This window comes from Rhinatrema bivittatum, chromosome 7 (assembly GCF_901001135.1).
Source record: "Rhinatrema bivittatum chromosome 7, aRhiBiv1.1, whole genome shotgun sequence".
NCBI lineage: Eukaryota > Metazoa > Chordata > Amphibia > Gymnophiona > Rhinatrematidae > Rhinatrema > Rhinatrema bivittatum.
The window spans coordinates 150,054,055-150,080,359 of NC_042621.1; the positions used below are offsets into that span (position 1 = coordinate 150,054,055).

General features: G+C 44.4%; 1 protein-coding gene across 1 annotated transcript in view; it reads left to right on the plus strand.

Annotated features, from left to right (window-relative positions):
- Positions 1 to 26,305, plus strand: part of OPN4 (opsin 4) — a 172,865-nt gene that overhangs the window by 57,105 nt on the left and 89,455 nt on the right. Inside the window, exons 4-6 of the mRNA XM_029610695.1 lie at positions 447 to 650; positions 14,001 to 14,172; positions 22,732 to 22,893. Coding sequence (XP_029466555.1) covers positions 447 to 650; positions 14,001 to 14,172; positions 22,732 to 22,893 — 538 coding nt within the window. The remainder of the gene's footprint in view (positions 1 to 446; positions 651 to 14,000; positions 14,173 to 22,731; positions 22,894 to 26,305) is intronic.

Below are 26,305 nucleotides of genomic sequence, written 5' to 3' on the forward strand. Positions count from 1 at the left end.
ACTCCAAGAGGATGGCATTCTAACACTGAGGAGCTATACATGAAAATAATAGAATCATCATACTTATTAGTGAGCAGTTCTAGATTATCGCTGTTAGAAATTTGATGAACTATTTATATAATTAGATATACAAATCATTTAACTGACAGAAACTGGCATTAAGAAAAAGAATAACATCTCATACATGAAATGTGATGTAATGATCATAATATATTTATGCTTGCCTTCATGTAAGTTTGTCTCAAATTAATTTGACCTACATTTATTCTTGCTGAAATTTCCAATACATTTGAGGTGATCTGTATAATGAGGAAGGAATGCGTGTGTACAGCTCACTTCCAAAGCCTTGGAAACTCAGAAGTGCATTTCAAACTCAGTGGAGGTAAAGTTAAATGAGATTTGTAATGTGATCTCTTCTGTAATTTGGTTATGTTCTTTCTTAACAGGTTGCGAGTTATATGCTTTCTGTGGTGCTATCTTTGGTATCACGTCTATGATCACACTGACCGTGATTTCTGTGGACAGGTATTTTGTAATCACACGACCACTGGCCTCCATTGGGATGATGTCCAAGAAGAGGGCTGTGCTTATCCTTTTAGGAGTCTGGCTGTACTCTCTAGCCTGGAGCCTCCCACCCTTCTTTGGCTGGAGTAAGTGGGATCAAATTACAAAAGACAACTGGCTGCCGGTTAGATACCAGGAACAAAAAGGGATTAAAGAGCATTCTGGTAGACTGCGGATGAATAAATAAGCTTTACATATTAAGTAAAAAAAAATAACTGAAGGAGACTGCTCACAACTGAAGAGTCTTAATTAGCCAACACAAAAGATTATAGTTTTTATCCTCCAATAAATTACTTTACTTTGACATGTTTCTCCTGGCAACACTCTGTCAACAAAGCATTCTGCACCAAGAGTATATATCCAAGGCCTCTAGGGGTAGATATTCAAAACGTAGCTGGCTATCTGAGAAGCCTCACGCACATGGACACGGAGATTTTAGAACATGTGCACGTCTTTTAAAATCGCCTATTTTCGTGCACATATGTGCACAATTTCATATTGATGCGCTCATGTGCGTGCAAATGCCACCTTGCTCACTTAAGTGAGGGGATTTTACTAAACACACACTCCAATGTAATTGCCTCTTTTCCCAGTTCATTCCTAGTTCATCCCAGTAAAGGCGAGGACTTCCTAACCCCCTAGCTAACTTGTCTCCCTTTTACCCTATTAGCCCTGACCCTTAAAACCCCACTGACTACCCTATTTTTCTTTATTTTACAACTTACATGCCATCCATAGCAGAAGAAAAGTTTTGTGGTAGGGGATCCCGGTGCATGCTTGTGCACATAAAGACTTATGCATAGACTTCATGGTACAGATCTGGCCTGCTTTTGCCTGGACCATGTCCATACTCCACGTCTTTTTGTGAAAAATATTTTTATCTGCGTACCGGGAGATATGCACGTACTCACACAGTTTCTAAAATCTGTGCAGCGTGCGCCAGGCCGAGTCACACACATATCTCCCAATTTTGGAGCACATGGAGCTTTTAAAATCAACCAGTCAATTAACTGGATACACATAGCCAGCTAACTTAAATGGGATACATCTGAATATCCCTAGATAAATCGCTACTCAGCCAGATAAATCTTATCCATCTAAGTTTAGTCGAGCAGGTCTAACTTAGCCAGATAACTTACCTGGCTAGGTCTGAATATTGTTACTTAGCCGGATAAGTTATCCAGCTAAGTGGCACCACATCATTACATCCATTGCCCACCCACAAGTTATCTGGTTAAAAACTATCCATCTAAGTGGCAGATGCTGAACATAGCTGGATATTCAGCATCTTAACGTCAACCTTCTAGTTTGCTGCAATGCCATGGGAATAGCTGCAGAATATGCTCCTTGAAGTGGAATTGTTCCAAATTATTTTCATCCTGTATGCTCAGGTTCTCATAGCTGCTCTTCTCCAGGCTGCCCTAGGCCACAGCTCTAACCACTGATTTCCCTTTCTCTTTCCATCATAGATTACCTGTTTTTCTCTTCCAGGGCTTCCATTTTCTCTCTCCACTTTGGACTATTCTGCTTTTCCCTCTTCTGTGGTCCACAGTCTTCACTACCTTGCACTCTCCAACAGCCACAAAGTTGCCACTGCTTCTCTGTCTCTCTCATGGCATGGGGTCAGCACTGCCTCTCTCTCCTCTCTCTCTCTTTCTGTCTCCTAGTTCCTAGGTCTACCACAGGCTTTCACTCACATGGAGTCTCAAAGCTCCCACTACCTTTCTGGCTCTTCCATGGCCCTGGGGCCATATCTGTCTTGACTCTATAGCCACTGAATTGTTTCTCTTGTGATCCCTAAACTTCCATCGCATCTTTGGTTATCCTGGGGTGCAGCTTTCTTTCTGTTGCTATCTGGCTCAAAATAAATACTAGTGAGATGAAAACCAGATGAATTACCAGATTATCAATCAATTTAAGCATATAAGAAAAAAAGATATGCCATATTGGGTCAGACCAAGGGTCCATCAAGCCTGGCATCCTGTGCCCAACAGAGGCCAATCCAGGCCACAAGTAACTGGCAAGTACCCAAATATTAAAAAGATCCCAAGCTACTATTCCTTATTATGTATAAAAGGTGATCAACAATTAATATTTCTATATAAAGAGAAACCAAATTTATTTTAAATCTTTACTCAAAGGATGCTGGAAAAAGATGCTAAAAAAGCACTCTTGTGATCCATATGATAGTTGTATAATTATAAAATTAGAAAAAGTTGTAAAATGTAAGACATGATAAGGAAAAGCTCATGTAATATTCAGGTCTGTCATGTAGTGAGAGTCCTTTTGCTGTGGCATGATTGATAAAGCCTGGCAAGGGAATCAGCTAGGTCCCATGCCGACAGCAGGCAAACACACTCAAGCTGGGACTGGAATTGGGCTTCACCTTTACCAGCCTCTTCCACTGCAAGTTGAACCCTTCGATTCAGAGGCCAGCAGGACTTAGGCGGGGAACCAGCAAAAAAGCAGTCAGGCAGTGTGTGGACCCATAGCATAGTCACAGGTGGGCCTAGGTGGGCTGTGGCCCACCCATTTTGTGCTCAGAACCACTCACTCAGTTACCTGGTGCCTGAGAAGAGAGGCCAGATACAGGGCCATCACGAAACTCATCCTGCACGGCCCTAGGCCTGACCTGACCTTCGAGGGCCGTTGCTGAGCTCATCCTGTGCAGCCCAATAAGAGAGGCCGACCATCGCAGGGCCATCATGGAGCTCATTCCACATGGCCTGATGCCCAGGAAGAGACCTGATCATTACAGGGCCATTGCAGAGCTTATCCTGTAAGGCCCGAGAAGAGGCCTAACTGTCGCAGGGCCATAGCAGAGCTCATCCCGTGCAGCCCGAGAAGAGATGTCTGATTGTCTCAGTGCTGTTGCGGAGCTCAACATGCATGGCCAGAGAAGAGTCTGTGCAGCAAGGAGGGCCAGAAGAAAGGGAGAGGCTCTGATAGAGAGAGAGAGAGAGAGAGTGTGTGTGTATGAGAGAGAGAGAGACAGATAGACAGACAGAATGGGAGTGAGAAGCATTTGTGTGTGCATGTGTGTGAAAGAGCATGGGAGTGAGAAGCCAGTATGTATATGTGTATATGTATGAGAGCGTGCATAAGAGTGAGAAGCCTGTGCGTGTTTGTATGAGAGACAACATGAGAGTTTGAAACCTGTGTGTGTGTGTGTATGAAAGAGAGCATGGGAATGAGAAGCCTGTGTGTGTGTATGAAAGAGATCATGGGAGTGTGAAGCCTGTGTGTGTATGTGTGTGTGTGTGTGTCTGTATGAGAGAGAGCATGGGAGGGTGAAGCCTGTGTGTGTGTGTGTGTGTGTATGAGAGAGCAAGGGAGTGAGAAGCCTGTGTGCATGTGTGTATGAAGGAGAGTATGGGAGTGAGAAGCCTATCTGTGTATATTTGAGAGAGATCATGGGAGTGTGAAGCCTGGGGGTGTGTGTGTGTGAGAGAGAGCATGGGAGTGAGAAGCCTGTGTGTGTGTATGAGGGAGAGCATGGGATTGAGAAGCCTGTGTTTGTGTATGAGGGAGAGCATGGGAGTGAGAAGCCTGTGTGTGTGTATGAGGGAGAGCATGGGAGTGAGAAGCCTGTGTGCGTGTGAGTGTGTGTGAGAGAGCATGGGAGTCAGAAGCTATCTGTGTATGTATGAAAGAGAACATGGGATTGAGAAGCCTGTCTGTGTATGTATGAGCAAGAGCATGGGAGTGAGAAGCCTGTGTATGTGTGTGTGCATGAGAGAGAACATGGGAATGAGAAGCCTGTGTGTGTGTATGAAAGAGATCATGGGAGTGAGAAGCCTGTGTGTGTGTGTTTGTGTGTGTGTCTGTATGAGAGAGAGAGAGCATGGGAGGGAGAAGCCTGTGTGTGTGTGTCTATGAAAGAGAGCATAGGATTGAGAAGCCTGTCTGTGTATGTATGAGCATGAGCATGGGAGTGAGAAGACTATGTGTGTATGAAAGAGAGCATGGGAGTGAGAGCCTGGGGGTGGGTGTGTATGAAAGAGAACATGGAATTGAGAAGCCTGTGTATGTATGTGTGTGTGTATGTATGTGTATGAGAGAGAGCATGGGAGTGAGAAGCCTGTGTGTGTGTATGAAAGAGAGCATGGAAGTTAGAAGCCGGGGGGGGGGGGGGGGGGGAGTTAGAAGCCTGGGGGTGTGTGTGTGTATGAAAGAACATGGGATTGAGAAACCTGTTTGTGTATATATGAGCAAGAGCATGGGAGTGAGAAGCCTGTGTATGTGTGTGTGCATGACAGAGAACATGGGAATGAGAAGCCTGTGTGTGTGTATGAAAGAGATCATGGGAGTGAGAAGCCTGTGTGTGTGTGTGTGTGTGTATGTGTGTGTCTGTATGGGAGGGAGAAGCCTGTGTGTGTGTCTATGAAAGAGAGCATAGAATTGAGAAGCCTGTCTGTGTATGTATGAGCATGAGCATGGGAGTGAGAAGCCTGTGTATGTATGAAAGAGAGCATGGAAGTGAGAAGCCTGTCAGTGTGTGTGAAAGAGAGCATGGGATTGAGAATCCTGTCTGTGTATGTATGAGCGAGATCATGGGAGTAAGAAGCCTGTCTGTGTATGTATGAGTGAGATCATGTGAGTGAGAAGCCTGTGTGTGTATGTGTATGAGAGAGAGCATGGGAGTGAGAAGCCTATCTGTGTATGTATGACAGCATGGGAGTGGAGAGCCTGTGTGTGTATGTATGAAAGAAAGCATGTGAATATGAGAGACAGTTGGTGTGGGAGTGGACGTCTGTATGTTTGAGAGAGCATGTAAGAGAGCCTGTTTCTGTGTGGGAGTAGATACCTTTGTGTGAGAGTGGGAACCTGTGTGTGCGAGTGGGAGCCTGGGTAAAAGAGAGTGTGTGGGAGTGGGAAGCTGCAAGCATGTAAGAGTGAGAGCCTGTTTATGAGAGAGCATAAGAGAGTGTGAGTGTGAGCCTGTGTGTAGGTGAGAGAGAGAGCAAGCAAGAGTGGGAGCCTGTGTGAGAGAAAGCACGTGTTTGAGAGAGTACATGTGAGAGAGAATTTGTGTGTGTATGAAGGAGGAAGGAAAGAAGACAAGAGGAGAGAAAAGAAACAGAAATAATAAAAGAGACCCTGAAAAAGGAATTAGGAAAAGACAGACAAGGGGAACAAAGAGACTTGGACCAATAGATTAGAAAAATAAGATCAGACAACAAAAGTAAAAAAATATATATTTGGACTTTCAGCAATTGGAATATGCCATATTTGGGAATATGCATTTCTTATATATTTGTATTTTGCTGTTTCTTCCAGTTTTCACAGAGGCTGAGTCTAGTTTCTCAGGCTTTCCATTTCAGTTTTGTCTGTATGTTTGTTTCTAATTTGTAGTCCCTTATTCTGTATTAGGTAAGGCTCTGTCTGTGTTACACATGTGTGACAGAAGTGCAGTATTTTGGCTAGTGTGTAGGTACTCAGCAGCAGTTCTGCTTGTTCTGAATGTCCACTACATAGTGTATTTGTGTTCAAGGGCTTGATGTAATGCTTCCCTTTGCTACCTTTTTTAGATAAGGTTGCTGCTGTTTGAGACCTGAGAGTTACAGCTGTTATGGTATGGCATGGGAAGGTTAAGAACATAAGAACATGCCATACTGGGTCAGACCAAGGGTCCATCAAGCCCAGCATCCTGTCTCCAACAGTGGCCAATCCAGGCCATAAGAACCTGGCAAGTACCCAAAAACTAAGTCTATTCCATGTAACCATTGCTAATGGCAGTGGCTATTCTCTAAGTGAACTTAATAGCAGGTAATGGACTTCTCCTCCAAGAACTTATCCAATCGTTTTTTAAACACAGCTATACTAACTGCACAAACCACATTCTCTGGCAACAAATTCCAGAGTTTAATTGTGCGTTGAGTAAAAAAGAACTTCCTCCGATTAGTTTTAAATGTGCCACATTCTAACTTCATGGAGTGCCCCCTAGTCTTTCTATTATCCGAAAGAGTAAATAGCCGATTCACATCTACCCGTTCTAGACCTCTCATGATTTTAAACATCTCTTTAGTCTTTCCTCATATGGGAGCTGTTCCATTCCCCTTATCATTTTGGTAGCCCTTCTCTGTACCTTCTCCATCGCAATTATATCTTTTTTGAGATGCGGTGACCAGAATTGTACACTGTATTCAAAGTGCGGTCTCACCATGGAGCAATACAGAGGCATTATGATATATTCCGTTTTATTCACCATTCCCTTTCTAATAATTCCCAACATTCTGTTTGCTTTTTTGACTGCTGCAGCACACTGAACCGACAATTTCAATGTGTTATCCACTATGACGCCTAGATCTCTTTCTTGGGTTGTAGCACCTAATATGGAACCCAACATTGTAAAAATATAGCATGGGTTATTTTTCCCTAAATGCATCACCTTGCACTTCTCCACATTAAATTTCATCTGCCATTTGGATGCCCAATTTTCCAGTCTCACAAAGTCTTCCTGCAAATTATCACAATCTGCTTGTGATTTAACTACTCTGAACAATTTTGTGTCATCTGCAAATCTGATTATCTCACTCGTCGTATTTCTTTCCAGATCATTTATAAATATATTGAACAGTAAGGGTCCCAATACAGATCCCTGAGTCACTCCACTGCCCACTCCCTTCCACTGAGAAAATTGTCCATTTAATCCTACTCTCTGTTTCCTGTCTTTTAGCCAGTTTGCAATCCACGAAAGGACATTGCCACCTATCCCATGACTTTTTACTTTTCCTAGAAGCCTCTCATGAGGAACTTTGTCAAACGCCTTCTGAAAATCCAAGTATACTACATCTACCGGTTCACCTTTATCCACATGTTTATTAACTCCTTCAAAAAAGTGAAGCAGATTTGTGAGGCAGGTTCTAGGTGTTGCTTTTTTGTTTTTGTAGGGATTTGTCTTACTTCACAAACGGGCGGATTTTAAATGCCCTGCTCGTGTAAATCCGCCCGGATTTACATGAGCAGGGCCCTCGTGTGCCGGCGCGTCTATTTTGCATAGGCCGCCGGCGCGTGCAGAGCCCCGGGACGCGGGTAAGTCCCGGGTTTTTTTTTTTAGGGGGCGTGTTGGGGCGTGTTGGGGGGGGCGGGGCTGAATGACACGGCATTTTGGGGGCGGGATGTGGCGTTTTGGGGGTGGGCCCGGGGGCGTGGTTTCAGCCCGGGGTGTTCCGGGATCGTGGCCGCGCCCTCCGGAACTGCCCCCGGGTCGGGTCTCGTCGCGCCAGCAGCCTGCTGGCGCGCGTGGATTTACATCTCCCTCCGGGAGGCGTAAATCCATGGATAAAGGTAGGAGGGGGTTTAGATAGGGCCGGGGGGGCAGGCTGCACGGCTCGGCATGCGCCGGCTGCCCAAAATCGGCAGCCTTGCGCCCGTCGATCCAGGATTTTATAAGATACGCGCGGCTACGCACGTATCTTATAAAATCCAGCGTACTTTTGTTGGCGCCTTGTGCGCCAACAAAAGTACGCGATCGCGCTTTTTTTTAAAATCTACCCCAGTGTGTTTGGCATTGGAAGGAGTTTGTTTAGCTGTCACTGAGGTGCCACTGAGGTGGCACCAGCATTTGAATATATATATATTTTCTGCAAGTCCTAGTTCTGTTCTGCACGTGTTGCAAATCTTAAGTGCTTTTGATGATTATTATGATTATTACTGTTTTATTGTAGTTATGATGTTCTCTGCATTTGTGGAAAGAGGATTCATAAAATAATATATTTATATTTGTTTTATTATATAATTGGAACTGATGTTTCTGTTAAACTTCTGTTACTTTTTATATGATGTGTATTTATAAACTGCAATAAATATATAAAATAAATTAATATAGATTAATAAGGTAAGTGCTTGAAATAATAGAATTAAAATATTTTAAAGCAACACTCATGTTGAAATTACTTAGAAATCCATTGCTAGATAAAGAGTACAAATAGTAGGGCTTAGACTTGTATGTCAACTGCCCACCCATGTTAACCTTGGGCCCCCCCAAAAAAAATTCATTTCTGGCTATTCCACTGGTGTAGACACAGCAAAGGTCAGGGTAGACAACGAACAAAAGAGAGTCTGTATCTGAGCAGGGGTGAAGGCAGGCGGCAAACAAGTAGTAATGTAATCCATGCAGAGTTGAAGGCAAACAGTAGTCAGGCAAAATTAGTTTCCAGGCAAAGGTCAGGTAACCAGCAGACAGTCCAAGAGGCAAGGGCAGAGAGGATGGAGAAAGGAGACAAGGACTGGGACTAGGCTAGGCAAGGACGAGCAAGGCAAGGGCAGAAACAGGCAAGACAAGGACAGGCAAGACCAGGAATAGAACAGGCAAGGACAAAAAGCAACCAATGCTGCAGACAGAAATCATGGCAGGGGACCTGTTGCTAAAGCGGTGGGTGGTGAACTGAGCTTCCTTATATACCAGAGCTGAATGACATCATCAGTCAGAACCCACAGGAAATGCTGGCTGCATGGTCTATAAAAAGGCTACAGAAAGTACAAGTGGTTTCAACCAGGCCCTAGGATGCAGCACACTACAGGATGCGACACTGGAAGTGTCTGGAGATAAGGGGTATTACAGGGTCTATTTCTCAATTATAATGGCAAACTAATCAAGTTGATTGCTTGTAATTATTGCTCTCTGAAAATGTTGGCACTAGTCAACATGAGTTATACACCACATGATATTAATTTGTATTAATTTTTGAATGGTTGGATGTGTTTTGGAAGGCACCATGCTACTATAGTGTTGGGGGTCCTCAGGAGAGGAATACTTGTGAAAAATTGGTTGAGGCTAAGTATGAAGACTGGGTGCAGATTAACAGCTCAGGGCAGGCAATTCTTTAGAAGTGTGTGTGTGGGGGGGGGGGGCTAGGTGTTGTTCTGGGTGGCAGGAGAGGTTATAAGGGGACTTTGAGTTTACACCTTACCTAGAGCTGTCCCATCTTTTTATGTCTTGACACTTTTCTCCATGAAAGCTGTTTCCCAGGTCTATTCTAAGAAGAAGATAATGAGTGACTGGAATTGCTGTATTACCATGGAAATGGGAAGGTATAAACAGGGGACACATTGATTCTGTCGAGTGTATAGATAGTTTGAATTCATTTAAGAATGAGCTTGACTTATTAACTCTTGCTGGAATGGTACACATTGTACATGGGATTCAACAATCACTAAAGCCCTTGAATAGTGGCCCCAGTAAGATCTTTGGGCAAACTATGAAAAAGTTGGTCCTTTTATTTATCCCTGATATTTGTGCTTTGAAGAGGAGGTTGTGTTGTATGGAGTGCAAATGGTAGAAATCATGCTTGTTACCTATTGATGAGGCGAAGACAAATTATTTCTTACTTAAGAACAGATGGCTATTAATTGAATCTTTTTCTGTTGTTAAAAATCCTTTTTCTCCCTTGCACCACCTGCCCCCTCAAAAAATTGTGCTGTTTCTGAGGATATCAATTGTGGTGAAACGGATAATTTTTTGTATCAAAGATAGCCACATCACATGCTTCATTGAATTTGGAAAATTCATCTGAGTCATTGTCTCCTGTTGTTCCAGAGAGGGTTTTAAAGTCAAATTTTCACACAGTATCAAACACTTCTTACTTATACCCATGTCAAGCTTGGCTAAGGATGCATTATGTGATAGGCATTTTTCACTCCAGCTGGAGTTCAAGATTCCAATCTGTAAGCTACACTTTTTTACATCTACTTGCAGCCTACAGGCAAGCATTTTGCCACTTTTGGTAATCAATATTGCATTTATGCAAGCATCCAGTTGTTTCTCCCTCTGTCTGATTCGGCATTATCTATTTTACCAGAATGCATTAAAATGGTGATTAGGTAGATATCTCCCAATGGCCTTGTCCTGAATTTGAGAAAAAACCAAACTATTGTTGGTCAGGGTTCTTCTAATTCAGTGACACCCATGCATTTACATATGGGTGATATTTATCTTCCTGTATGAATGAGGTTTGGAATCTTGGTATCATAGATGACTAAATTATCTTTGAAAACCCAAGTCAAATCTGTTATCAAGATCACTTTCTTCAATTTGAAGATGTTTCATAGGTTGAAACCAATGCTGGCCTATATAATTTTAGGGCTGTGTTGAAAGCGATAGTCTTGACTCATATTGACTATTGTAACTTTCTTTATGCTTGTATAAAGTGGCCTTACACCCCTCCTCCAGCCTGTTCCATCTTAAAGTCCATAGAGAGAGAGAATTCTATGGGCAGGACCCTGCTGAGCAGGATAAGAGACAGAGCTCAGTGGGGACCAGGAGGCCTCCATGTCTCCAGAAGAAGGCAGCTCCTGAAATCCTTTCTATATGAAGTAAGCTGCAAGTAAACTGGTATAGGTATGTAGTCTACTGTTGTGAGTGCTGTTTTGATATAAAGTTCAAATCTTTAAGAAGCAAGGCTATAGTCCTGTTAGAGTGTGTCTCCATTTTGAAAGACACTTGGCTACCCACATATGGTGTCAGTTCAGGGATTTCTGCTCTACATTCTGCATAGACAGAAACCCAAGTCTCTAAGAGAGGAAAAAGAATAGAGAAGAAAAGAAAAGTGTTGTCTGTGGTTCCTGACAAAAAAAGCAGTTTGAGGTAGAAGCCATGCTGCTGGCTGTGCACAGAGCACTGAGTAGTTTAAAAGACTGTGGTTCAGGGAGGCACACAGAAGCCAAATAGCTTAAAAATATTTCTTTCTTTAATACAGAGAGCTGTATCTTGGGGCTTGAAAAAAATAATAGTTTTTTTTTTTAAACTATCTTTATTCAATTTTTCATAATAATAATATAACATTCACCTGTTGACCAAGAGAAAAGTAAATATATAACACGGGTACAACTGATCAGGACTTTCAGGTGCGTGTCCCTGCCAACCTCCCCCAACAGTCTCCCCCCCCCCCCCCCCCCCCGGATCACTAGATAATAATAGTAGAGGCGAGCTCTCCAATCTGACAATCCAACAAAGGAGTGTAGTGGGCGTGGGTTAGACAGAACTACAAAGCATTTCGTTTTAAAGGTTTTATTGCAAGTAAGGAGAGAAGCTCCATTTGCTTAGACAGGGAAGTTAAAGTGAGTTATTTGATGGACAAGCACATTTTCCCCCTTATCCTCAGAAAAAAGAGGGGGAATGGTTGTTGCAGAGTGTGTTTGAACAGGGCATGACTCCTGAAAAAAGTTAAGCTGCCAAAGTTGCTGTATGTGTGTGTGTGTTTGAACAAGATGTAGCCCTACAGAAGCAAGCTAGCTTATTTGCACTAGAGTTCAAGGGAGTCTGCCCTGGCTATGGAAAGCAACTGAATGAGAGCCCTGTAAAGTTATAAACTGCCTGGGCATGTACCTTGAAAGCAGCAGGCTATGTACTCCTAACTGCCAGACTGTCAGAAGTAAACAGAGAAGTGCGGCAGCTGTATCAGTCACTTGACTGGTGCCTTACCGTCCAGTGAGACAAAAGCTCAGAGTGACAAGAGAAATATAATAGCAAATGTGCTGAAGCCAGGAAGAGACCTGTGGTCAGTGTGACAGGAAAACCTGGCATGGAACCAATGAACACACCACTGGAACAGGTGATGAAAGAAAAGCTAGAGACACAAGAGCAGGCACAGCATAGTGCAAGATAAGAGAATGAAACTCAGGTGAATTAATCTGCAATGACTGTGACTGATTTGCAAGAGAGCTCATAGTGGAGCTTTACAGCCTGGCCTGAAAGAGGCAGTACAGAATAGCCTGATGGAAGCAGCACGACTAGCCAGAGGAAGGAAACATGGAAAAGCCAGAGAAAGGCACTATGTAGATGCCAGAGAGAGGTACTTGGAAGAGGCCAGAGAGAGGTGCTACAGAATGACCAGAGAAAGGTGCTTCAGATGGAAATGGTACAGAGAAGTTAGAAAACACCATGGAAAAAGTTGAAAAAGTTTAAGCCTGAAAGAATGTGATTGTTAACAGTGAGTGGAAAAGAAACCTTCACAGGAACATCCAAGTGGAGTCCAGATAGTCCGGCCAGGGGAGGTTTGAAATTCAGAGCTCCAGGTGACTCGGTTCAAAGATTATGGGCGGACACTGGGTCAAGAGCACAGGGGTGGTTATAATGTTTGAAGGATGCTTGAGGGTAACCGTAAGGAGAGGACAAGAGCATGACTCTATAACCCCTTCCCAGATTCTAGCTGGAGGGAGGCCAGAAGAAGTATTTTGGGGAGTGGAGTCACTTTCCTGGATGGGATCCAGGGTAAGTGAAGCCTCTTTTGCTAATGGGTTTGAGCTGAGGGGGAGGGTATGTAAAAGAGTGGCCCTATACCCCCCTTTTAACCTGTATGGGAACAGGAGTCTAGCCTGGTTCACCTTTAAATTGTTAGACAGAGAGAGCTCTGTGGGTGGGACCCTGCTGAACAGGATAAAAGACAGAGCTCAGCGGGGAATAGGAGGCCCCCACATCTCCAGGAGAAGGCAGCTCCTGAAATCCTCTCTGTCATGAAGTAAGTTGTGAGTTCACTGCTGGAGGTAAGCAGTCTACTGTTGTGTGTGCTTTTTTGATATAAATAAAATTGAAATCTTTAAGAGGCAAGGCTGGAGTCCTTTTCGAGTGTGTCTCCTGCCTGAAAGGTATTTGGCTATCCCACACTTGGCCTTCCTGTCTGCTTGCTATGCATTCTACAGCTTCTTCAAAATGCAGTTGCTAGTCTTATCTCTGGTTGCCATCTTCATGATCATATCATGTCAGTGCTGAAGAGTTTGCATTGGCTTCTTGTGAGGTGGTGCATAAAATTCAAGATAGTAACACTGATTTTTAAAGTAATAAAGGATAATGTACCTGATTGGTTTACATCTATTATTTCTCAGTATATTTTTAAATGACCATTGCAGTCTTTGAGCTAACTTAGTCTAACAGTTCCGTCTTTCAACTGAACTTGGTTAGCTGAGACTCAAGTCAAATTGCTTGCTGTAGGTAGACTAATGCTTACGGATTCTCTTCCTCTTGAGCTTTCCTTGGAGGAGAGGTACTGGACATTCTGTAAAATGGTTAAAGCACATTCTTTTTCACAGGCTTTTGTTAGTTTAGTCTTTTTTTCTGATTGTGATTAGGTATACATGATTTGTGATTGCAATATTCTTGCATGTTTTGTCCCATATCTGGAAATTTATTGTATGATCTGCTCAGAATAAACTATTAGGATCAGGGGAATACGTTTTTAATCAGCAATGCTAAAGTCACTCACTAGTCGAAACCACAGAAAAGCATTAAAGAAAGGAGCACCCACTGGAAGAGTCAGGCTACAAAAATATAGTCTTTAGTCCAGTGTTTAGTCTTTTTTCAACCAAACCAACTATGTAACCCCCCAAACAGCTAGAAGCCCCCCACTTCATGTACTCTACCAGACTAGGTCCTTTGGATGATGTGACTCTTTCTTTTAATGAGGTTATGGCTTGTTCTTTTCTGTTTCTATTTGAAGGTGCTTATGTTCCTGAAGGGCTGTTGACTTCATGCACCTGGGATTATATGACATTTACTCCTTCAGTCCGAGCCTACACCATGCTGCTGTTCTGTTTTGTCTTTTTCATTCCTTTGTTTGTTATCATATATTGCTACTTCTTTATCTTCAAAGCTATCAAGACAACAAACAGGTGCGTCTTCAATCTCTACCTTCTCCTTTCTTGGTCACGGGCAAAGTAAAATTGTAATTTTTGTTGAGGGGTGGGGGTAAGATTTGTCTGAAAAGAATCTAAATCTTCATTTTTGCTCCTCAACACATTTTCAGAAAATAAAACTATTTATCCAATTGCTGGTTACAGAAGATTATACTGATAATGCATAAATATTGTGCAATAAATATTATACAGAAACCTATTTTCCTTCTATATGGTAGACTTATTACTGACAAACAAAGATGTTTGGTAAAGAGTTTAAAGGGTGTAATTATCACAGTTCTTAGGGGACGACTATCAATAAGATGTGTTGCTGTAAAGTTCACAATCACTTTTATATCAATGGGAGCAGGTATAACTTTGGGCCTTTATGTGCACAAGTGCAGCAGAACACCTCGCATAAATCCACTTTAAAAATTTGGGATAAAGGCTGTGGTACAAAGTACCTACAATCTTTAGCCCTATTCTGGATGTTTGAAAATTACCCTCTTAAAGAGCAGTTTTCCTTAGGTCAGGTAGTTCGTAAGTCCATGGGAAGGTTTTCACCCATGGGACTGCAAGCTGGCTTTCAAAATAAACACCCTACGGAGTTTCCCTTCTAAAATCCAACCAGTAGGGTTTGCGTGTACAGAAGTAATCATGGACTTTGCACTTGCTATTTGTGTGGGGTAGGTCCACAGGGAAGAATTTTTAAAATTAATTTAAAAATTAAATCTCCATACATTTTTCTTCTTCCGATCTAACTCCATCTCTAGGAACATCCCTCTTTCCTGCAGCTAAAAGTAAGCACAGCTGTGAAACAACACACATAACTATAGCCATTGAGAGGAGAGCAGCCTTCACCTACAGGGATTGACCTGGGTAACTACTTGTTACTTGGCTAAATAACATGAAAATTGTCCTCTCCATGACTAACTTGATTTTATGATCTACAGCCTGTAGACTGACTCTGTGAGCCGCTGTGCTCACCCCCGCCACCATGCTAATGGCATCTCCTCCCGACATAGCTGGAATGCCGCTATCATACCGCCACCTTCTACTGCTTCACTGGAACCCCCCTAGGCACACATATGTGCAGCTCATGCACTCTTAAAGGAGCCATCCAATGACATCATAGGTCTTCGATGCATAAGGCTCCTCAGAATGCTGCCTCAATGCCTCAGCAACAGGCCTCCTGGTGTGACTTGTGTCCCAATGCATGTTGCTTTTCTTCTACATCTTGTTTCTGCCTTGTACTCATGTTCACTTGCTCCTGCCTTGTTTTGTCTTGTTCATTTCCTGCTTTGCCCATGTTCTGCCCTAGCCTTGTCTTGTCTGTCTTAGTCCTTTTCACTTCCTGTTCCTCTTGGCTTGTCTTCCTGGATTCTGACACTGGCTTGGACCATGACCTTCCCTGATCACTGCCTGAACCTGACCTTCTGCCTTTTGGCAGAAGGTCAGGTTCTTGCCTTGTCTGCTGCCTGCCCTGACCTCTGGCCTGTTATCCATCTTTGCTATCTGCTGCCTGCCCCAACCTCTTGCCTAGTAGACAAATTTGCTATCTGCTGCCTGCCTCGACCATCGTCTGGACTCGGACTCTCATATCTGGATTTCTCTAGGGAACCACCTAAGATCTGCTGGATGCCAGAACCCAAGGGTCAACCTGTGGGGAAGGCAGCTGGTATGTGTGAAGCTTCAGCCAGTCCATCCACAGAACTTTTCCACCAGCTGTCAGTGTGGGCAAAGCGGGCTTGCTCGCAAGGCAGTATCAATCACTCCACAGCACCAAGGGTCCGCCTTTCTCACGAGCAATATAGGTAGCTGTGGCCATGGAACCTACATTCCTAGACACTCTGCAGGCTATTCCTGGTATGGCCAAATGGATATAACAGCACAAGAACATCTTGGATCAGGTCACTAGGGTTCTGGATAGACTGGTGACTCATCTGGACGTGCTACCAGTTATGTTCCGGGAATGGGTTAAAGAGAATAGTTCATCTTAATATACCATCTCCAGGATCTCTAAGCCAGCAGCCCCATTGAGCCATTCCAGAACTGAAGGGGCCACTGTCCTGGATGAGCCCATGCAAATTGACCATTGCTGACTCTCGCCAGAAGAGGAACAGAGAAAGTGTTACAATTTTTGCCTCTACTGTGCTGCTCTGGGGCACTTCTTAGCCTGCTGCCCTGCTACATCAGGACCTAGGGTTGGTAGGGGAGGCCACCATAGGTCATTCCAGTCCTTTTCCCCAAATTCTAGTCCCAATTTGTATCTCCTGGGAGAGAGCTTGTGTTCATATGCAAGCTTTGCTAGATATGGGTGTGACTGGGAACCTCATCACAGAGGATCTAGTTCACCACCACAAGATTCCCATAGACCCTTTGAAAAAGGCGCTCATCATCTCATCAGTCACTGGAGGGCTTCTGTCAAGCTATGTCACCTGGTACACCAGTCTAATTCAGGTGCAAACTGGCCTGCTCCACCTGGAGCAAATTTGCCTATAGTGTTCTGCTAGTGCTAGCCCCATATCAACTGGGGTACCTTGGAGATTTTCCAATGGAGGGTTTCCTGCTGGAAACATTGTCTACCCCAGGGGCAACCCAAGAGACTCCTGGGCCAAGTGACTGTCACCAAAATGCTCAGCTTGCCTCCCCAATACTTGGCCTACTCAGATGTATTCAGCAAGGAACAGGCGGAGACCCTACCACCTCACAGAGTCTATGACTGTGCCATAGATTTGCTCCCAGACAAGCTCCCATCCAGAGACTGACTCTACTGTCTCTCTGCTCCCTCAACAGAAGTGATGACTAAGTACATTAAGGAGAACTTTGGCAGATGCTTTATCCACCTGTCCTCGTAGCCTGCTGGAGCTGGGTTCTTTTTTGTCGGAAAGAAGGATGGGTCTTTGCGCCCCTATATAGAATACTGGTGATGTAACTCCATTACCAAGAAGAACTTCTACTTGCTTCCTTTGATATCCAAGCTCTTCTATTGCCCTCGGGGTGCACAAGTGTTTACTAAATTGAACTCCAGGATGTATTCAGTCTCATCAGAATTTATGAAGGTGATGAATAGAAAACAGCCTTTAACACCTGGGATGGACACTACCAGCACCTATGACTAAAGGTCCATGAATGGGCTCATGACTCCCAGTTAACTGGTCATCCTAGTATCACCTAAATGTTGGAATTAATCGTGTGACAGTACTGGTGAGCTCAGATGAAGACTGACATTCAGTATTATGTAGGATCCTGCTCTACATGTGCTACGCATAAAAGTGTCAGAGCATGACATTGGGGATTGTTACAGCCATTGCTGGCCCCCACGAAATTCTGGACACATCTAGCCACAGATTTTGTCAGTGTCCTTCCCCAACGCCACCATATGGGAGGTCATGGATAGATTCTCAAAGATAGCGTATTTCATTCCGTTTCCGGGTCTCCTATTTGCACATGAATTAGCTATGCTCTTCATCCAACACATATTTTGCCTGCATGAACTGCCCTGACATATTTTCTCTGACCAAAGGGTTCAGTTTACCGCCCACTATTGGAGGACCTATGCCAAAAGTTTGGAATCACATTAGACTTCACCTCTGCTTAGCACTTGCAAAGCAATGGCCAAACCGAGTGGGTAAACCAAAGTGCCTATGTCAATCAAAGACAGGATAATTGGGCCTCCCTAATCATGTCCACAACTCCATGGAATATTTACCCTTTTATATAATTTTTGGACAACACCCTCAGATTCCTAGGCCCATTCGCATCTCTGACAACTGCCCAGTGGCTACCTTAAAGGGGCAAGAGCCCCACGATTTATAGCAAAAGACTCACCGCCTTCTAAACCAAGTAGCCAGATGCTCCAAGGTGCAAACTGATAAGAAACATCATCCTGCACCTCCTCTTTACCAAGGAAGTTTAGTCTGGCTTAGTATCAGGAACCTCCAACTAAAAATGCTCTCCATGAAATTCGTTCCACGCTTTATTAGGTCCTTTCCTATATTGCGATAACTTGGTCCCATGGCCTACAAAATCCAATTACCAGCATCTCTGAGAGTCCAGACATTTTCTACGTCTCCCTACTCAAACCAGTGACGTTTTCTTGGCTGGGTAGACTACCACTCCAGACTACTGAGGTAACCACTGAAAAAGACACTCAGTTTGAGGTACAGGAGATTCTGGATGCCCATAGGGTCCATAACCAGTTAAAATATCTCATTACCTGGAAAAACTATGGCCCAGAAGAGAATTCTTTGGAACCAGCCTCCAGTCTGCAAGCCCCCCAACTTCTAGCAAAAATCCTCAGTAGATTCTCCAGGAAGCCAAAGCCCAGAAGATGGGGGAATGGGCTTTGGAAGGTGGTACAATTATGATCTGTGGCCTGTGAATCGACCCCGTGAGTTGCTATGCTCACCCCTGCGCCATGCTGCAGGTATCTCCTCCCAATGCAGCTCAAACACTGCCAGCACGCTGCCACCTTGTACTGCTTACTGAAACTCCCTAGGTGCATGTACATGCAGCTCATGCACTTGTTTATAAGGGCTGTGGTGGGAAAGGTCCCTGCGGTACCCTCCAATGACATCATAAGCCTTGCCTACATTAAGCCCTTCACAACGCTGCCTCAGTGCCTCAGCAACAGGTCTCCTGCTGTGCCTTGTTGCGTTTGGCAGACCATGGGCCCATCCTGTGCCCATCGCCCTTACCTTCAGGCTGGGCCCAGACATGTGACCTCTTGATACCGCGTCTACCCTGCTACTCACAGTGGCCCTGGATGGTGCCTTCCACTGAGCATGGTAGAAAGCCACGCTGTACCACTCCAGCCAGCCTTTCTCCAGTGTGGCAGGGTGCTGTTGGAACATCAGGGCCTGGCCCATCTTTTGGGAAGCCTCCTCTCCTACTTTCATAGACATGTGCATGGCCAATTCTCCCACATTTAAAGGGCCAGTGAAGGGAACAGCCAGGCGGCACCCTCTAATAACATCACAGGCCTCATATAAGGCTGCTCCAGATGCTCCTCCAGTGCCTCGGCAATAGGTCAACTCCTCCTGGACAAGTGCTTTGCCAGCATTCTTGATCCTGCATTCTGCTTCCTGGTTCCTGTCTCTGTTGTGGTGTTCCTGAGTCTATGTCATTTGTCCTTGGTTCCTGCTGTCTGGTTTGTCTCTGTATCTCCTCGTCTGTGGTTAGTCTTCCTTCCATCTGTCATCAGTGTCTCCTTGTGTTCCTGTGATCCCTTGTCTTCCTCCTCCTCGTCATCCTGCTCAGATTTGACCTTGGACTGGAACACGAAGCTTGACCTCCACCTGCCACTGACCACAGCCTGTACCTCATCTTGGATTGCCTGCCTCTGACCTCTGCCTCATCCGGACTCCTCTGTCAGTCACCTGTCCAGATTGTGGCCTGACCCATCTGCATTTCCCACTATGCTGGCCTGCCTCATTTACCAAGCTTTGGATCTTCATCTCCACAGGGGCCCATGCCTAGGCCCAGCCAGCCCTGGCATCTGAGGACTCAACTTTAAGGGAACGAGTGCTAGTATTGGTGAAGCTCCAGTTGGGTCTCTGCTCCAGCCAGCTCCATCTGCCAACAGTGGGGACCCACAGGGCTCCTCCCTGCAGGTTGTACCAACCTCGCCTCAGCCTAAGGGTCCACTTCTGCAACACTTGTATCCCACTGTGTGTTGCTATTTTCCTTCATCTTGTTTCTGCTTTGTTCTCATGTTTCCTTACTTCTGTAGTGTCTTGACTTGTCCACTTCCTGCTTTGCCATGTTCTGCCCTAGTCTTGTCTTGTCTGCCTTAGTCCTTGTTCCTTCCTGTTCCCCTTGGCTTGTCTTCCTGGATTCTGACCCTGGCTTGGACCCGGACCTTCCCCAATTGCTGCTTGGAAATGACCTTCTGCTTGTAACTGACCTTGCCTTATCTACTGCTTACCCCATCCTCTGGCTTGGTATCCATATCTGCTGTCAGCTGCTTGCCTCAACTGTCGCCTGGATTTGAACTCTTGTATCTGGATTGTCCTAGGGACCCACCTAAGACCCGATGGCTACAAGAACCCAAGAGCTTAACCCTTGGAGAAGGCAGCTGGTATAGGTGAAGTTCCAGCCAGTCCCACCATAGGGCTTCTCTGCCAGCTGTTGGTGTGGGTCTAGTGGTCTTGCTCTCTAGGTAGCACCAATCACATCACAGCACCAAGGGTCCATTTTTCCCACGAATGTTACGCTTGGTATACAGAAAGAGTCATTTGCTTTTCTTATCAGAAGAGATTCACAGTAGCAACTACTAGGAACTATAGTGATAGCACTGATGTTATAAGTGCCTTATTGCATCACAATCTCAACCATACCTCAGAGCAAAGGAAAAAGCCAAATATCATTCTCAGTGAGAAATTCACTTCCAAGTGGCACAGAATTGTAAATATCAACACAAAATACTAGGGAAATGTAAAGGACAAGGAAGATGTCACCACAAAGAGAGAGGATGCATGTTTTGATTTAAGAATGATCAGATCACTGGTACTCTTATAATAAACTGTGCATATGTAATGTGTTTTTTTTTCTGTGTATGCATATTAGAATAAAGTAATAATTCCCTAGTAGAATTGGTGTGGAAGGAATGAATGTTCCTGCACTGATAGGAAAGGAAGAACTAGAATTATCTGTTCCTGAGTTCAGTAATCGTGAAAGGCATATCAGAAAAAGCTTAAAAAAATGTTACCACATTTTAAATTTAGAATCTAAATCAAAGAAGGTTTTGATTGTGGGCAAATTCAGCTGGAAAATTACTAAGTATGAAAGTTGTTTTAGAAAAAGTTCTGTGCTCTCACCTGTGACCTGTCAGAAACTGGTTATTAGTATTTCATCTATGAAGTCAATCTTCAGAAAAGTTTGTATGCTTAACTTTGTTAAAATGTAAAAGGAGAAAAACAGTGAGGAATAAATGGAAATCCAAAATACAAATCCTCACTATTGTTTGCAGACTCTCTACAAGTAAGTGCTAGAGTTCAATGCGTTTACTCCATTTTTTTAAAAAAGGAGGAAAAAGATCTCAGATAGCAACCATTCAACAAGGGTGCAATGAATTGCTTAAATAAAGATGACACGCAAAAGTCAGAAAAACCTCCATAATCTTATGACAATTTTTTAATTATAATGTGCACTACTTTTAGTAAAACCCGAAATTTAAAGCTTTTAATAATGCAGTAATTCAAAACTTAACTTGAGAATATGAAAGCCCTTTGGGATAAAATGGATGTTTTTGAAAGAAACGGCTGCCATATTTTGCCTTCAGCTGGATCAGGACAGTACTGAAAACAAAACAAAATGCTAACTTAAAAGCTGTTATCAAGGTATTCAAACTTAGGGCCAGATTTTTAAAGGAGCGCGTGCGGGGTACATTTGTGCGCGCTACCCGGTGCGCACAAATGTACACCCGCTTTTATAACATGCACGCGCTGTTGCGCGCATGTTATAAAATCCAGGGTTGGCGCGCGCAAGGGGGTGCACACTTGTGCACCTTGCGCATGCCGAGCCCAAGGGGAGCCCCGATGGCTTTCCCCGTTCCCTCTAAGGCCGCTCCGAAATCAGAGCGGCCTTGGAGGGAACTTTTTTTCGATCCCCCCCACCTTTCCCTCCCTTCCCCTATCTAACCCACCCACAGCCCTACCTAAATCTCCCCCCCACCTTATTTGACGGACTTATGCCTGCCTCTAGTGCACTGGTGCGCCATCCCCCAGCACAGCCACTGTGCAGGAGGACTCTGCCCTGCCCCTGGACCGCCCCTTTTTTGAAGCCCCGGGACATAAACGCGTCCCGGGGCTTGCGCGCGCCGCCGAGCCTATGCAAAATAGGCTCGGCACGCGCAGGGGTAGGTTTTCGGGGGTTACGTGCATATATTACGTGCGTAACCCTTTGAAAATCTACCCCTTAATGAACTCAGATAACTTAGTGAAAATAGGCAGCTCAAAACGCATTCGTTGTAGCTTAATGCTAATCAACATTTTAGTCAGCCAGTTAAACCCCAAAACTAGAATTTAGAAACTGGACCTGGTAAGTCATTATCCAGCTAAAATTTTGCTATAGAAAGAAAGAAAGGGTTGGGGGAATTTTGGGGCATGGCTATAATACTGGCGAGTGTCAATAATCAGTACTAGATGTATAGCTTAGCCGAGTAAATCTGGTCAGAAAAATCACTGGCCTAAAGTTAGATGGGAAACTTTATCTGAGTAGCTTTTGCCAGGTATTTTTCTGTGGCTAACTTATCTAGCTAAGTGCTGCTGAATATCCAGGTACAATCACCTGAGCGACGTTTCTGGCTCACCAGCTTGCTGAATATGCAGCTCTGTGAGGTAGACTAAAGTAGGGATCCACATAATGCTCTCACAAGTTACAAACTTGTTCTAATTCAACCCTGTTTTGTGTCTATGACTTATGAAATAAAGCATTCCTATTATTTGTTGGCACAGTACATATATTGAGAATGACATCTTTAGTAAACTTAAGACCATCCATTCCCTGATGTAGAAATACCATCATTAATAAAATATCATTTATTTTCTGCAGGGCTGTTCAGAAAATTGGTTCTGATGATAATAAGGAATCCCAAAAACAGTATCAGAAAATGAAGAATGAGTGGAAAATGGCAAAAATTGCCTTGATTGTCATCCTGCTCTATGTCATTTCCTGGTCTCCTTACTCCACTGTAGCTCTGATGGCTTTTGCTGGGTAATTATTAATACCATTATCACACCTAGAGTGACTCTGTGAGATCAGACAGTGGAGTAGTCTTATTGCACATCTTTGTGTTCTGATTGGATGGACAGGATCTCCTGTAGGATATTAGTCCACAGAAACTATACTTCATACCAGTGGAGTTTGTATGTATATTAAAAAAGAAATACTCATTTCCTTCAGCGATTTGTATATGTTTATCATATTGTACTCATTCTTTGTTTCCCTCTGAGGCAGGAAAGGTCAAAATTGTTTACTTAATCTACAAAAGGGAATACTAAACTCATTTTTACATACTCCTGGCAAGCTATATCAGAAATATTCATTGATAACCTATTACATACTGTGCTGCCTTTTTCCATTCTTATGACTAATTTATTTTCTCCTTTGCTCCTCTGGCAGCTGACTTGCTAATGTCATAGTCTCTCTCTCTCATTTGCCACATCTTATAGGGCAGGGCTTCTTACTCAGAGCCAATTGAGTTTTCAGGCTATCCAAAATGAATATACATGTGAAAAATGTGCATACAGTGGAAACCCAGTATTTGTAAATTTATCTCATGCCTGTTCATTGCGGATATCCTGAAAACCAGACTGGTTGTGGGGTCTCCATAATAGGTTTGGGAAGCCCTGTTATAGGGGCCCGCCAATTAGCAAGCAACTTGTTATGGATAGTTGGGAGTAATTTGATGACACTGTTCCCTAGTGTCAAGATATGTCTGTTTCAGGGCCAGTGCAAGGGGATTAGGTGCCCTAGGCACCTTCTGCCTTGCGCCGTCCCCCCCGGTCACGCTGATACCCTCCCCTGCCCCCGGTCGCAGCCCCGACTCCTAACTCTCGTGAGTGGGGGTGGCCCCACATGGCTCGCCAGCGGCGGCAAAGAGGAATCCGGAGAGGGAGCATTGACCCACCTTGATCAGCTGCTTGACAGCCTGCACTGTCTGATGGGGAAGAACATGGAAAGCCTCGCAGAGCCCCTTGAATGCAATGAAAACCTTCATCCCGTACGCCCACCCTGCCCTGAACACCGGCGAACGCTTTCCCCTGGCCAAAGGAGGAGAGCACATCCAGTGGGGAGTAGAGGGGCCCCGCCGCCAGAGTCAAGAGGAGGGAGAGACTTTGTCCAGCCTGCCATATGTCCCCTCCCCCACCCGGACCACCAAACAAAGAATGTTGCTGTTTATCAATAAGATAAACAATCCAGGCAAATTTAATGATATATCACACCATCAATCAGATTATATCATAGTGTGACATATAATTTATTGTAATAACTTTTATTTCAATTACAAAAAATGTTTAAATAAAGATCTCTTTACAATTATTTGTATTTTTAATATACAAAGGAATATATATATTCCCAAATAACAACATTGAATATTAAAAAACATCCATACATGCATCCACATACACATTAAAAATACTTATTAATTATCTCTCTCGTAGTGAAATTCCTTTTCTCCGTTATTATTGAGAAAATTCTCTTATTTCTTCTTCCAAAGCTTCAAAATACTCCCGACATGTTTTGCCTTCTCACAGGCTTCTTCAGGAGAGTATATTTCAATTCACAACTGAACCCATATCTTCCAAAGGATCTTCCCAAATATCCCCATGCATATATTTTCTCAAATCCCGACTTTTATTTATCAAAATCTCCACCGAATGAATGTCTAATTCTCTCTCAATTTTTCTTTCTTCTAATTGCTTCTTCACCAAAAAGCACACAGACACTCACTTTCTTCTAGCATCTCAAGGGACGGTTAAACTCGCCACCTTGAACAGTCCACAAACGCTCACTTCTTCTTAGCGTTTCACCGCCATACCTCCCAGGCTTGGTTATCAAGGCAAAAGCGGACAAGTTCCAGCCTGGTGGTGAATGCTCCGCAGTGAGGGAACACAGAGAGTACTCTGGCAGGAGTTCAGCATGGCTCGCGCTGCCGCCACTCACCCCCCCCCCCCCCCCCCCCCCCCCCCCCATGGTCAGTGCCCTGGGCCCAGGCCTAGCTCGCTTAGTGCTTCAGCCGGCCCTGGTCTGTTTGCTAGTGAATGGTATGTTAGAAAGAGGCATACTTTAAGAGGCTAGTTGGCAAGACTGATAAAATCAGTCCTAGCTTAGGAGGTATCTAGGTATCCAGCTGTAACACTGCAGCGGGACTGTAGAGCTAGATGTGGTGCAGGAACACTGGAGCAGAGTGCAGAGCAGAAACAAGGCCAGATGAGCAGAGAATTAGAAGAATGTATCCCAGGAGTCTGTTGTACCAGTGTTATGTTTTTGGTATGGTTGTGAACCCTGGGCCGAGGTGAGAGATAACTCCTCCCACAGGGAGGAGCCCTGTGGGTCTCACTGTCGGTAGGCGCGGTCTCAATATCAGGACACAGCTATAAATCAGACTTTATTATGAAGGAGAGTGAAAGGAAGCATAACCCGAGGAGCAGAGAATGCAGTAAAGGTGCAGTTCACAGCAGAACCCGTGGAGGGGGAAATGCTGTCAAGGACAGTTCTTGAACTGAGGGTAATTCCCAGAGTAGTACTTCAGACGTGATGATCCGGTAGTGGCTCGCAGAGCGGGGTACGCCAGATAACTTTCCCAGTAGAATGGAAAATATCTCAGGTATACAGATCCAGCAGTGGTCTGTGGAGCGCGGTACAGCGAAGATAACTTGCACGGTGCTGAAGATGCTGAGGTAGACTGAGGTTCTGGAGCTCAGATGGTGTTTGAGAACGATGAAGCAATATCCTGCAGTGCAGTGTAGGGTGTAGTGAATCCTGCTGGTGAAGATGCAGTAGTGGCCTGAGGTCCGGGATACGCTGCAGGAAATCCCAGCAAGCTTGAAGAGAGATGAAGTAGAAGTACTCACAAGGTTGGTTCCAAGAATTCAGGCAGGATGACCCTCCAAGGAGTGGATAGCCTATGAACACAGAAGAGCCCCCAAGGAGCGGGTACTCAGAGCGTTCACACAGCAAGACAGGAAGTAGGAACCGGATCTTCAAAGAGAAGCGGATTCAGCAACGAGAAAAACTCCAAGGAGCAGAATTAAGCAGGAAGGAAGTCCTTGCTAACTCATCTGAGTGTCGGGCCAGTCAGCTTAAATACAGTAAGGCAGTGACGTCATGTGGAGCGGACACCCCAAAGGTTCCCGCCATGACGTGTACTAAAGATGGTCTGTGCGCACGCGCGCTAGCTGACTCCAGGAACAAGATGGCAGTCGGCCGTCCCGGGGACACCAGGGAGGTTGGTGTTCGCTGGCAGAGCCCGCCACTCTTCTGAGAATTAACGAAGTAACAAGAAAAGAGGTGAGTATGAGAGGTCGCAGCTGCCTGCGACCGACGGACACAACAACCAATAAAAATGTGTTTCTTCTGGTCTCCTTATATACTATCACCAATCAGGGCACACCCTGTGCTG